The sequence below is a fragment of the Neoarius graeffei genome, chromosome 28 (assembly GCF_027579695.1).
Source record: "Neoarius graeffei isolate fNeoGra1 chromosome 28, fNeoGra1.pri, whole genome shotgun sequence".
NCBI classification, from domain to species: domain Eukaryota; kingdom Metazoa; phylum Chordata; class Actinopteri; order Siluriformes; family Ariidae; genus Neoarius; species Neoarius graeffei.
Genome location: NC_083596.1, coordinates 1620755 through 1635061, shown reverse-complemented (window position 1 = coordinate 1635061; position 14307 = coordinate 1620755). Strand labels below are relative to the sequence as shown.

Sequence of the window (14307 nt, the reverse complement as noted above, 5' to 3'; positions counted from 1 at the left end):
ATTCCATTATCTTCCAGGTATAATTTATATGTTGGATGTAATAATAATAACAATAATAATAATAATAATTTTTAAAGTGTAAATACTCCAGTACTCACTCTTTCCAACGTGATCTCTTCATACTCAATCTCTCCCTCTGTCCCATTAACCTACAACACACACACACCGTTTAAAATTTACAGTGTGTGTGCGTGTGTGTGTGTTTGTAAGAGAGAGAGATACTTACGTAAGGTGAACCATCGAGTGTATCTGTGTTTACTACCACTGGTGGAGAATTAGCCTGAGAGAGAGAGAGAGAGAGAGAGAGAGATGGAGGTGAGAACAGCAGCCATGACAGGATGGATCAGTGTGTAGGAGGGAAACACGGCACACGTTGTTTCACTGGCACACGTTGTCTCACTTTCACACACACTCATTCTCGTTGTCAGATGGTTCTGAGTGTGTGTGTATGTGTGTGTGTGTGTGAGAGAGAGAGAGAGAGAGAGAGAGCGAGAGAGATTCTGTCATCTGCAGTGTAAAATGGTCAGGATTTTCCCCTCACATCTGATCACATCTCCATCCAGTCCTGTGCAGGATCATTACATCACTGGTCTTATAAAATGTTCTCCAGTTGTTCCTTACAGGTTCTAATCCTACAATCAGAAAAGGTTCCAAAGAGAAGCCTTGTATGCAGTTAATAATCCTTAAAGAACCCTTTTAGCTCACAGTGTAGCCTCCCAACTACCACAAAGCTCAACGTTCCAGGAATAACTGTCCCAGGTTCCAGATCTGGAGAGGAAAATAATGAGAAATATATATTTTTAATTTTTATTTATTTATTTTTTTGTGTCACAGACTTAACCAGACAATACACACTCTGTTAGAAAAAAAAAAGTTCTTAGTTTCCAAACAGGAAAACTTTCTGAAAGAAAAACATTTTGTACTCAGGATACTACACTGGAGAGTTCCTGCAGAAGGAGAACCAAAAACTCCCTCAGGAAAACCTGACAAGGGGCTCTTCTAGACCGAAGGAACGTTCTTATAGTTCTCAGAACTGTCGGAGGAAGTTCCCTGTGTTCTGTGTGTCACTCTGCAGGACCTGAGGATGATTGTGGTTCTTACAACGCTGTTCTGAGGGACTTTTTAGCTCCTACTTGAGGGTAGGTTCTCTCCCAGCACAGGAGGAACCATGAGTGATGGAAGTGTATGCTGATTGGTCCAACACGAGACAATGCAGCATCAGCAACTGCTGTTTTAAAAATCTGTGTGAAAAACACATCTTAATGTTAGTGTTAAAAATGAGAATAAAACCCCAGGGAAAAATGGAGTGAGAGTGAAGTCCAGGGTTTACCGAGTGAATCTGTGACGGAGGAACTACAGTGAGATTTTAACGCGTCTCAGTGAAATATCTCATTCATCTCATTATCTGTAGCCGCTTTATCCTGTTCTACAGGGTCGCAGGCAAGCTGGATCCTATCCCAGCTGACTACGGGTGAAAGGCGGGGTTCACCCTGGACAAGTCGCCAGGTCATCACAGGGCTGACACATAGACACAGACAACCATTCACACTCACATTCACACCTACGGTCAATTTAGAGTCACCAGTTAACCTAACCTGCATGTCTTTGGACTGTGGGGGAAACCGGAGCACCCGGAGGAAACCCACGCGGACACGGGGAGAACATGCAAACTCCACACAGAAAGGCCCTCGCCGGCCACGGGGCTCGAACCCAGGACCTTCTTGCTGTGAGGCGACAGCGCTAACCACTACACCACCGTGCCGCCCCCTCAGTGAAATATAAAAATCTTAATTAAACTAAATGTTCTTGTCCATGATTTTAATGATCACATAAGAAAACCCTGAGCCTATAAAATAATAATCCACACAAACATGTAAGATAAACATATTTTAATCAGCTTGTAACTCTTCCTGGTCTCCTCCCATCCTACAGCGCAGTGGAACGATCCGTTTCTATTGAAACATGTGACTGAAATATGAAAGTGGATAAGCTTAAATCTTAATGTTGATAGTTTTCAGTTTTCATCGAAACACAAGAACACTGATGGACAAACATTCAAATGACAAACAACAAACTTGTGATGTTGCTATAGCAACCGTCAACTTCAGCGTTCCAACTGATCCAAGTGCGATTAGGTTGCTAAATTTGCACAATCCTTGCACTTAGATGAGAAGCTGTCTATAGCATTTTTAACTTGTAGTTTGTGTTACTTATTTGTATGTGTATGTGTTGTTATCTGTTGTGTTATCTGTATGTTTACCTGCTGCAAGATAAGTTTCCCCTCCTTAGGGGACAATAAACTTAAACTGAACTGAACTGAACTGAACTGAACTGAACTGACGGTGTGACTGCGAACTGAAACACGCCCTTGAAGATCCTGCATGTCATTCTCGGGGAGATCCCCAGGGGGCGGGTCCTCTCAATGAGACCCTACAACTGTTTGGTCTGAAAGCATCTCATGAAGAACCAGGAACCTTTCTGTTCCTTCTCCCGAGTTCTACAGTTCCTGAAGCGTTCATTGGATATGTAAAGGTTTTTCACTTCCAAAATGGGTTCTATGTGTAACTTGGTAGATTCTACAATGAACCTTAAAAGAACAGCCAAAGACCCTTAAAGGATCTAAATTTTCTAAGATTCTCTCCATCATTTTCATCCTTTTCTCTTTTTAATTATCTTTTTTCCTTCATATTTTTATCCTTTCTCCATCCATCTCTCTCTCCTCAGTCTATCCCTCTTTCACACACCATCTTTTTCTCTGATTCCTTAGTTTCTCTCCTTTTCTCTCTTTTACCCTTCTTTCTTTTCATTCGTCTTTCTGCGCGTGTCATTCCTCCTCTCTGTCTTCCAGAACCTTCTCTCTGAGCTGCAGTCTCTTCATTACTGTGAGGGATTTTTTTTGTGCTTACAGAGCGAAAGCAGCCTCTCTCTCTCTCTCTCTCTCTCTCTCCGATCACTTTTCTTCCTCTTCATGTCACTGCATTTCTCTGTGAGGATCCAAACCCACTTTGTCCTCACTCTAATTGTCCTCACTGTTGCATCATTTGAGCTGCTTCTGGGGCTGATTATGTAACACACACACGCATGTACACACACACACACACACACACACACACACACACACACACACACACACACACGTGCACAGCTGCCTCTGTGTAATCAGATGTGATTTAATTTGTAAACTGCCGCTAAAGATACAAAATCTCATCTAGAGCTGCTTAATGAGTCAAACCTCAAGCACACACACACACACACACACACACACACACACACAGCTCTCTCTCTCTCACACACACACACACACACACACACACACACACACACACACACACACACACAGCTCTCTCTCTCTCTCTCTCTCTCACACACACACACACACACACACACACACACACACACACACACACACACCAATATAACACTTCTAAATAATTATAACTAGAAACAGGAAATGATGTAATTATTCAATCATCAAAAACAAGCGCGAGATTTTTACTTTACAGATAGAAATAATAATTATCAGTCAGCTCACTTGTCTCACTCTACCCCCCACACCTGTCTCACTCTACCCCCACACCTGTCTCACTCTACCCCCACACCTGTCTCAGTCTACCCCCACACCTGTCTCAGTCTACCCCCACACCTGTCTCACTCTACCCCCACACCTGTCTCACTCTACCCCCACACCTGTCTCAGTCTACCCCCACACCTGTCTCACTCTACCCCCACACCTGTCTCACTCTACCCCCACACCTGTCTCAGTCTACCCCCACACCTGTCTCAGTCTACCCCCACACCTGTCTCACTCTACCCCCACACCTGTCTCACTCTACCCCCACACCTGTCTCACTCTACCCCCCACACCTGTCTCACTCTACCCCCCACACCTGTCTCACTCTACCCCCACACCTGTCTCAGTCTACCCCCACACCTGTCTCACTCTACCCCCACACCTGTCTCAGTCTACCCCCCACACCTGTCTCACTCTACCCCCACACCTGTCTCACTCTACCCCCCACACCTGTCTCACTCTACCCCCACACCTGTCTCACTCTACCCCCACACCTGTCTCAGTCTACTCCCACACCTGTCTCAGTCTACCCCCACACCTGTCTCACTCTACCCCCCACACCTGTCTCACTCTACCCCCACACCTGTCTCACTCTACCCCCACACCTGTCTCACTCTACCCCCACACCTGTCTCAGTCTACCCCCACACCTGTCTCACTCTACCCCCACACCTGTCTCAGTCTACCCCCACACCTGTCTCAGTCTACCCCCACACCTGTCTCACTCTACCCCCACACCTGTCTCAGTCTACTCCCACACCTGTCTCAGTCTACCCCCACACCTGTCTCACTCTACCCCCCACACCTGTCTCACTCTACCCCCACACCTGTCTCAGTCTACCCCCACACCTGTCTCACTCTACCCCCACACCTGTCTCAGTCTACCCCCCACACCTGTCTCACTCTACCCCCACACCTGTCTCACTCTACCCCCCACACCTGTCTCACTCTACCCCCACACCTGTCTCACTCTACCCCCACACCTGTCTCAGTCTACTCCCACACCTGTCTCAGTCTACCCCCACACCTGTCTCACTCTACCCCCCACACCTGTCTCACTCTACCCCCACACCTGTCTCACTCTACCCCCACACCTGTCTCACTCTACCCCCACACCTGTCTCAGTCTACCCCCCACACCTGTCTCACTCTACCCCCACACTTGTCTCAGTCTACCCCCACACCTGTCTCACTCTACCCCCACACCTGTCTCAGTCTACCCCCACACCTGTCTTACTCTACCCCCACACCTGTCTCAGTCTACCCCCACACCTGTCTCAGTCTACCCCCACACCTGTCTCACTCTACCCCCCACACCTGTCTCAGTCTACCCCCACACCTGTCTCAGTCTACCCCCACACCTGTCTCACTCTACCCCCACACCTGTCTCAGTCTACCCCCACACCTGTCTCAGTCTACCCCCACACCTGTCTCACTCTACCCCCACACCTGTCTCAGTCTACCCCCACACGTGTCTCACTCTACCCCCACGCCAGTCTCACCCTACCCCCACACCTGTCTCACTCTACCCCACATCTGTCTCACTCTACCCCCACATCTGTCTCAGTCTACTCCCACATCTGTCTCACTCTACCACCACATCTGTCTCACTCTACCACCACACCTGTCTCATTCTACCCCCAATTGTCTCACTCTACCCCTGACCTGTCTCACTCTACCACCCACACCTGTCCCATTCTACTCCCCACCTGTCTCATTTGACCCCCACCTGTCTCACTGTACCACCCCAACCTGCCTCACTCTAACCCCCCACCTGCCTCACTCTAACCCCCACCTGTCTCACTCTAACCCCCCACCTCTCTCACTCTAACCCTCCACCTGTCTCACTCTAAGCCCCATCTGTCTCACTCTAACCCCACCTGTCTCACTCTACCCCCACACCTGTTTTACTCTACCCCCACCTGTCTCACTCTAACCCCCACCTGTCTCATTCTACCCCATACCTGTCTCACTCTACCCCCACCTGTCTCACTCTAACCCCATCTGTCTCACTCTACCCCCACACCTGTTTTACTCTACCCCCCACCTGTCTCACTCTAACCCCCACCTGTCTCATTCTACCCCATACCTGTCTCACTCTACCCCACCTGTCTCACTCTAACCCCATCTGTCTCACTCTACCCCACACCTGTTTTACTCTACCCCCCATACCCGTCTCATTCTACCCCCATATCTGTCTCACTCTAAGCCCCATCTGTCTCACTCTAATCCCACCTGTCTCACTCTACTCCCACACCTGTTTTACTCTACCCCCCACCTGTCTCACTCTAACCCCCACCTGTCTCATTCTACCCCCATACCTGTCTCACTCTACCCCACCTGTCTCACTCTAACCCCATCTGTCTCATTCTACCCCCACACCTGTCTCACTGTACCCCCACCTGTCTCACTCTAACTCCCATCTGTCTCATTCTACCCCCACCTGTCTCACTGTACCACCCCCACCTGTCTCACTGTACCCCAACCTGTCTCACTGTTAATCCCCACCTGTCTCACTCTAATCCCCCACCTGTCTCACTGTTAATCCCCACCTGTCTCACTCTATTGCCCCTGCCCACTTTTTCTTATTCTAATTACAGACTCATTAATACAGTTTGTGAAGTTTAATTGATCAAAATTTGATACATTTTATGTTCAAAAATGTTCTCTCTCTCTCTCTCTGTAGGTGTCTGGTGTGTAATAGACTTACATCCTAACTTCAGGAGCCCACAATCTGGTGGGAGCCACACACACACACACACACACACACACACACACACACACACACACACACACACACACACACTCTCTCTCTCTCTCCCCTGTTATGTAATAGGTGCTGAACAGTGATATGCAGAGACACAGAACCGTCAAAAACACACATCACTAAAGACAGAGAGAGAGAGAGAGAGAGAGAGAGAGAGAGAGAGAGTTGATGTTTTCAGTTACTGAACCCTGGAATTTGTTATAAATGACTAAAATATCTCAGAATGCATCACGATATCACTGTAATTTTATGTGAGTTGGTAACATTAATGTAACTCTTTCATGTAAAATGTTGCTGTAAAAATTAATATAATTTTAATAATTTATAATTTAATGCATAATTGTATAATTATATACTTCATTTTTAATCAAACACAGCTCACATCACAATTTACAATAATATTACAATATCATATATCTATATCATGAAGCCCTACTCTACACACACACACACACACACACACACACACACACAGCTCACCAGTGTTACACAGTGATGTGATTATGCGTGCTCAGAGGAAACAAATCAATAGAAACCCCTCACACTAATCCCCCCTCCTCCCTCACTTCTACACCTCTATCTCCATCACCGCCTCCTCTCTGTCTCCCTTGTTCTTTCTCTGTAATCCGTCCCATCCATCATCCCTCGCTCCACGAGCTCTCCTCGTCCCCGCTGTGTCAGATACACACTCGCTGCCTCCTGCAGTTTCCATCGCACTTCCTCTTGCTCGCATCACATCACAGCGAGCGTCATGTAGCGCCACTAAACGCTAACTCTGTCATAATGACTCCACACACACTTGTTTAGTGACTTTACACTTTCACTGCAGTGAAATGTTTCTGCTCCAAACTCTGGAGCTTCATCAGATCTTGGTATAAACATCTTCATGTTCATCATGTTATTTGTTTACAATCAGTGAAGCTAAACTAGAAAATGTTAGCTTAGTGCTAGCTAGAGACGTGTTTTGAAAGCTAGCATGATTACTCATTCTGTTATGTTAAACCAAAAACTGTCATCTTGTTAGCTAGCTTGGTGTGAGTTAATTGTAGTTACATACATTTTCATTATCTAGCATGTTTGTACGTTTTCTGTCACTAGTGTTAAAACTAGAAACCTGCTCAGAACGTGAAGTAAATAAGCCTCTTGTAGTTGTTAGCATAGCTATTAGCTTGTTATCTAGCAAACTTTTAGCTAGCTGGCTAGTTAATGTTAGCTAATGAAGCCCGGGTATACCACAAGGCGATTATTGTTCTATAACAACGATATAATTACACTTAGTATGATATATGTTGTTATGATGTAATTGGCACTCACAGAGAGATTAAACAAGTTACTTTAACATGTAGGACATATTAACCAAAGATTACGGGGCAAAGTAGATAACTATTAAAAGCAACAGGTTGTGGTTTGCCATGTGTAAGTAATCAGAGATTCTTGCTGGATTTCTCAGTTATCAGTTAAAATAGTTTGACTGCATAAGTAGGTAGTCAACCTGGCATGTTAGGTGAGACAGTCCTCAGTTAGAGGTACTGCCCATCACTCAGTCATACTGATTTCCCATTGGTTGAGGGGAGGGATTGAAAAAAAGGAAAAAGAGAGGAAAGAAGGGGAGAGCATGAGGAGAGAGAAAAAAGGCAGACCACGTTTCAGGCGGGATTGTGAACTTTTATGCCAAAAAAGAGTGAGTCAAAGATAAGGACTGCTGCAGTGTTTACATGATTGCAAACAAATTTTACTTCTTGTGCCCACGAGGGTTTCTTTATGTTTGTTAGCTGATGATGGGCAACATACTTTTATGTTTGTTTTGCTATTGCCTGCTGGCTCGCTCAGTGAGACATCAGTGCCTTTAGCCGATCTTGGAAGTAGCTAGCTTGTTTCGGTTGGGCGACATTAAGAGGAGAAAGATCGCGCTGCTCAAATAGCGCCGCGAGTAACCGGGGCACTCGTATGTTCCTTTGAGTCAGCCCACGTGGGAGCAACGCTACTGAATAGTGCTGCTAGCTACTGGGACATTAGCAGTTCCATTCAGCTATGAGGGACAGAGGCGGCCAGTTTGCTGTGAGCAGAGTGCCATGCTGTATATGAGGGACTGCATAGCGGGACAGAAAGACTGCAACAAAACACGGAGAGCGTGCACAAACATGGTTGTGAGTAGCACTCACTGGGTGCAGTAGAAGATCTGTTATCAGGCCTGCAACGGGGGTTATGACCTTTATGTTTATTTTCTATGTCGGCTTTTGTATTTTTTGTTATACCTCGGTATATGTGCTTGCTACAAAGGCTGATTGTAATAATTTGAGAAAGGATACTAGTTGTCTTTAATGTCTTGCTGAAAAAAAAGAGATATACAGAGTGTAAGTTTTCATATGAAGGGTATTTAATCAAAGATAACATATTGAGGTTTCTGGCTCAGTAGTACCATTAATGATTGTGGCAGCGGGGGCGTGGTCAAGCACCGGTCTGTGACAGGAGGGCGGAGTTGGGGAAGGTAAGTGGCAGAATCGCTTCACCTGAGTGTCATTAACCTGTGTTTTGTGTGTTCTCCCCAGTAAACCGCCCTATTTAAGGAGGGAGAGCGAGAGCAGAGGGAGAACCGGACGAGACGCTGTGTGTGTGTGTGTGTGTCTCTCGCGCTATTGTGAGACAGTGTTGCAACCCTGAAAAGTGTGGCAATAAAGCCGTTAAACAAACCTGATCTCTGTCCTGCCGTCCTCTGTGCTCCACCCACACGCGATTCGCGCTACAGTGGTGCCGAAACCCAGGAGATCGTGGAGCACCTGTCCTGCAGCCCCATGGAATCCTCCCCGTTCGCGGACTTGGTCCACGCCCTCGCCACGGCCCAGCAGAGCCAGCACCAGGCGCTCGTCACACTCCGGAAGGAGCAGGAGCGCCGCTTCGAAGCCCTGGTACTGGCTCAACAGGAAGACCGTGAGGCGTTCCGGCGCCTCCTCGCGTCGGCGGGGTCCACCAGCGCCCCGGCCGCGGGCCCATCTCCCATCACCTTGACTAAGATGGGCCCGCAGGACGACCCCGAGGCGTTCATCGCATTATTCGAACAGGTCGCCGAAGCCTCGGGGTGGCCGATGGAACAGCGCGCGGCGCGCCTCCTCCCCCTCCTGACGGGAGAGGCGCAGTTAGCCGCACTACAGCTCCCCGCCGACCACCGGCTGGCCTACGCCGACCTTCGCCGGGCTGTCCTCCAGCGCGTGGGGCGCACGCCGGAGCAGCAGCGCCAGCGCTTCCGCGCGCTGCGAATGGAGGAAGTCGGCAGCCCGTTCGCGTTCGGCCAGCAGCTCCGGGACGCCTGCTGGCGGTGGCTGAGGGCCGAAGATCGCGACGCCGAGGGGATCATCGACCAGGTGGCGCTGGAGCAGTTCATCGCCCGCCTACCCGCCGGAACCGCGGAGTGGGTCCAGTGCCACCGCCCGGCGTCGCTGGATCAGGCCGTAGGACTGGCGGAGGATCATCTGGCGGCTGTCCCGGCGGCAGGACAACGGACGTCTTCTTCTCTCTCCTCTTCTCTCTCTCTCTCTCTCTTCCCCCCTCCTCCCGTGTCCCGTCCTCGCCCCATTCCCCCACCACGGAGGCGGGGGCCGGCCCCACCCCAGCCGGCCCGCCGCACCCGTGGTGCCCTCCCGTTTCTCCCTTCTGTGTCTGTCTCTCCCCCCCCTCAGGTGAGTGACCCTCAGTCCACAGCTGCAGAGGGGAGGCCCGGGCCGGTTTGCTGGCGCTGCGGGGAACCGGGCCACCTGCAGCAACAGTGTGCCACGATGGAGGTGGGGGCGGTGGTGCGGATCCCCGACGCGCCAGAGGCTGCCCTCGATCAGGCCGGAGCATATCGCATACCGGTAAGTGTACAAGGGGCGACCTATCAGGCGTTGGTGGATTCGGGTTGCAACCAGACCTCGATCCGCCAAAGCCTGGTGCAAGACGAGGCATTGGGGGGAGCACAAGGGGTGAAGGTGTTGTGTGTGCACGGGGATGTTCACTGCTACCCGTTGGTGTCGGTCCACATACATTTCAGAGGGGACAAATCTATAGTGAAGGCGGCGGTTAATCCTCGCCTTACCCACTCTTTAATCTTGGGGACTGATTGGCCGGGATTCCGGGGGTTGATGGCACACCTAGTAAAGAGTGGGTCCTGCCGGTTAGCCGGGGGGGGGTCCCGGTGTCGTTTTGGCTGGAGCTGCGGTCGCAGGGCCGTCTACGTCATCTCCGCGACAGAGTGAGAGGCCCCCGGCTCCTCCTCTTTCTATTGGGGAATCCCTCGTGGATTTCCCACTGGAACAATCGCGAGACGAAACTCTGCGACACGCGTTTGACCAAGTGAGAGTAATCGATGGTCAAACGCTCCAGCCGAATGCCACCCCGACCTTCCCCTATTTTTCAATTTTAAAAGATAGGTTATACCGAGTGACGCAGGACACTCAGACGAAGGAGCGTGTCACCCAGTTGTTAATTCCAAAGAGCCGTCGGGAATTGGTATTCCAGGCGGCTCACTTTAATCCCATGGCGGGACACCTCGGGCAGGATAAAACACTCGCCCGGATAATGGCCCGATTCTATTGGCCGGGGATTCGCGGCGACGTCCGTAAGTGGTGTACGGCGTGCCGCGAATGCCAGTTAGTAAACCCAGCGGCCATTCCAAAAGCGCCCTTGCGCCCCCTACCATTAATCGAGACCCCGTTTGAACGAATTGGGATGGATCTCGTCGGGCCATTAGATCGGTCAACACGAGGGTACCGCTTTATATTGGTTCTGGTGGACTATGCAACGCGATACCCGGAAGCGGTGCCTCTTCGCAATATCTCCGCACGTAGTATTGCAGAGGCCCTCTTCCACGTCATCTCCCGGGTCGGAATCCCGAAAGAGATTCTGACTGATCAAGGCACCTCGTTTATGTCACGAACACTGGCCGAACTGTATGGGCTATTGGGTATTAAGCCGATCCGCACCAGCGTGTATCACCCACAAACGGACGGTTTAGTCGAACGGTTCAACCGCACCCTCAAGAATATTATCAAAAAATTAGTAAGTGAGGACGCACGTAACTGGGATAAGTGGCTCGAACCCTTGTTGTTTGCAGTGCGAGAGGTCCCCCAAGCCTCCACGGGGTTCTCCCCATTTGAATTACTGTATGGGCGTAAGCCGCGCGGCATCTTAGATGTACTGCGGGAAAATTGGGAGGAGGGACCTTCGCAGAGCAAAAATGAAATTCAATACGTTATGGATCTGCATGCAAAACTCCACACGCTCACCCACTTAACTCAGGAGAATTTGCGGCAGGCCCAGGAACGGCAAACCCGCCTGTACAACAAGGGCACGCGCCTTAGAGAGTTCACTCCGGGAGATAAGGTACTCGTCCTGTTGCCCACGTCGAGCTCCAAATTAATCGCCAAGTGGCAAGGGCCCTTCGAGGTCACACGGCGAGTCGGGGATGTCGACTATGAGGTTAGGCGAACGGACAGGGAGGGGGCGCTACAGATCTACCACCTCAATCTGCTGAAGCTCTGGAATGAGGAGGTCCCCGTGGCGTTGGTGTCGGTAGTTCCGGAGAAGGCGGAGCTGGGGCCGGAGATCCAAAAAGGGTCATTGGCATCTCGCACCTCTCCGGTCCCCTGTGGAGACCACCTCTCCCCGACCCAACTCACGGAGGTCGCCCAGTTGCAGGCCGAGTTTTCGGATGTGTTCTCGCCCCGGCCCGGTCGCACCAACCTCATAGAACACCACATAGAGACGCCCCCGGGGGGTGGTAGTGCGTAGCCGTCCTTATAGATTACCCGAACACAAAAAAAAGGTGGTTCGGGAAGAACTTCAGGCCATGCTCGAAATGGGCATCGTCGAGGAGTCCCACAGTGACTGGAGCAGCCCGGTGGTCTTGGTTCCCAAGGCCGACGGCTCGGTCCGGTTCTGTGTGGACTATAGAAAAGTCAATGCGGTGTCTAAATTCGACGCGTACCCAATGCCTCGTATTGATGAGCTGCTTGATCGACTAGGCACGGCTCGCTTTTACTCGACACTGGATTTGACGAAGGGATATTGGCAGATCCCCTTGACTCCATTATCCCGGGAAAAAACGGCCTTTTCCACACCGTTCGGCTTACACCAGTTCGTCACACTTCCGTTTGGGCTGTTTGGGGCGCCCGCTACGTTTCAGCGGCTGATGGACCGGATCCTCCGGCCCCACGCCACCTATGCGGCCGCTTACTTAGACGACATAATCATTTATAGTAATGACTGGCAGCGGCACCTGCAACACCTGAGGGCCGTCCTTAGGTCGCTGAGGCGGGCGGGGCTCACTGCCAACCCGAAGAAGTGTGCGATTGGGCGGGTGGAAGTACGGTATCTGGGCTTCCACTTGGGTAACGGGCAGGTGCGTCCCCAAATTAATAAGACAGCAGCGATTGCGGCCTGCCCGAGACCCAAGACCAAAAAGGGGGTGAGACAGTTCCTGGGGCTGGCTGGCTATTATCGTAGGTTCATACCTAATTATTCGGACGTCACCAGCCCGCTGACTGACCTCACTAAAAAGGGGGCGCCAGATCCGGTCCAGTGGACGGAGCAGTGCCAGCGGGCTTTCTCTGAGGTAAAGGCTGCACTGTGTGGGGGGCCACTTTTGCACTCCCCTGACTTCTCTCTCCCCTTTTTGTTGCAGACGGATGCGTCGGACAGAGGGCTGGGGGCCGTTTTGTCCCAGCAGGTGGGGGGAGAGGACCGCCCAGTGTTGTACATCAGCCGGAAGCTGTCAGTGCGTGAGGGGCGCTACAGCACTATCGAGAAGGAGTGCCTGGCCATCAAGTGGGCGGTCCTCGCCCTCCGTTACTACCTGCTGGGGCGCTCTTTCACCCTCTGTTCGGACCACGCGCCCCTCCAGTGGCTCCACCGCATGAAGGATGCCAACGCGCGGATCACCCGTTGGTATCTGGCGCTCCAACCTTTCAACTTCAAGGTGGTCCACAGGCCGGGGGCGCAGATGGTCGTGGTGGACTTCCTCTCCCGTCAAGGGGGGGGGGAGTCGGCTGCGGGCCGGACGGGCGCCCGGCCTGAGTCGGGCGGTGGGGGTATGTGGCAGCGGGGGCGTGGTCAAGCACCGGTCTGTGACAGGAGGGCGGAGTTGGGGAAGGTAAGTGGCAGAATCGCTTCACCTGAGTGTCATTAACCTGTGTTTTGTGTGTTCTCCCCAGTAAACCGCCCTATTTAAGGAGGGAGAGCGAGAGCAGAGGGAGAACCGGACGAGACGCTGTGTGTGTGTGTGTGTGTGTCTCTCGCGCTATTGTGAGACAGTGTTGCAACCCTGAAAAGTGTGGCAATAAAGCCGTTAAACAAACCTGATCTCTGTCCTGCCGTCCTCTGTGCTCCACCCACACGCGATTCGCGCTACAATGATATTTCTGCTGCCCATGTTGAAGGGTGAAGGCTGTGTTCGGACGGCCTGTCAAGTTAGTTATCAGGTTAATTTCCATATAGGCCTAAGATAGTGTCGTAGTAACGCATGTTTTTTTCTTATTGCTACTCTGTGATAGAGGTCTATAGACCCTTTTCAGTCACATGACCTTCGTAAACACGACCGCCATTTTGGACATGTAGTGGACTTCGGCTCGAATCGGTTTGAATGCGAGGAAGGCGACAAACATAAAAGAAAAAGGAGCGAGATGCAGAAAACTGTATTTACTAGTTTACTGTAATTATGATCTGGCAGCTATTTACACCGGATCCAGTGTAAATAGCTGCCGGAGCCAACGTCCGAGCTTGCCGGAGCGCGCTCCGGCCGGCCGTGAGCTAGCGCGCTCCGGAACCTCGGATGTTGGATCCGGCAGCTATTTACACTGGATCCGGTGTAAATAGCTGCCAGATCATAATTACAGTAAACTAGAATGGAATGTTAACAGCAATGTAATGCCTTTTCTGGCTAATTTTATTCGTCTTACCTCCAACAAAGTGGTCACTACACAAGCGTTGGTATGCCGCTAT

The 14307-nt window shown here is 50.8% G+C and overlaps 1 protein-coding gene across 2 annotated transcripts in view; it reads right to left on the bottom strand.

The window, feature by feature from the left end:
- Positions 1-14307, bottom strand: part of LOC132875574 (disks large homolog 4) — a 128716-nt gene that overhangs the window by 19271 nt on the left and 95138 nt on the right. For both annotated transcript variants that reach the window (XM_060912444.1, XM_060912445.1), the window contains 2 exons: positions 227-280; positions 99-149 (listed from right to left, as the gene is read on the bottom strand). In XM_060912444.1, the coding sequence (XP_060768427.1) occupies positions 99-149; positions 227-280 (105 nt within the window). The remainder of the gene's footprint in view (positions 1-98; positions 150-226; positions 281-14307) is intronic.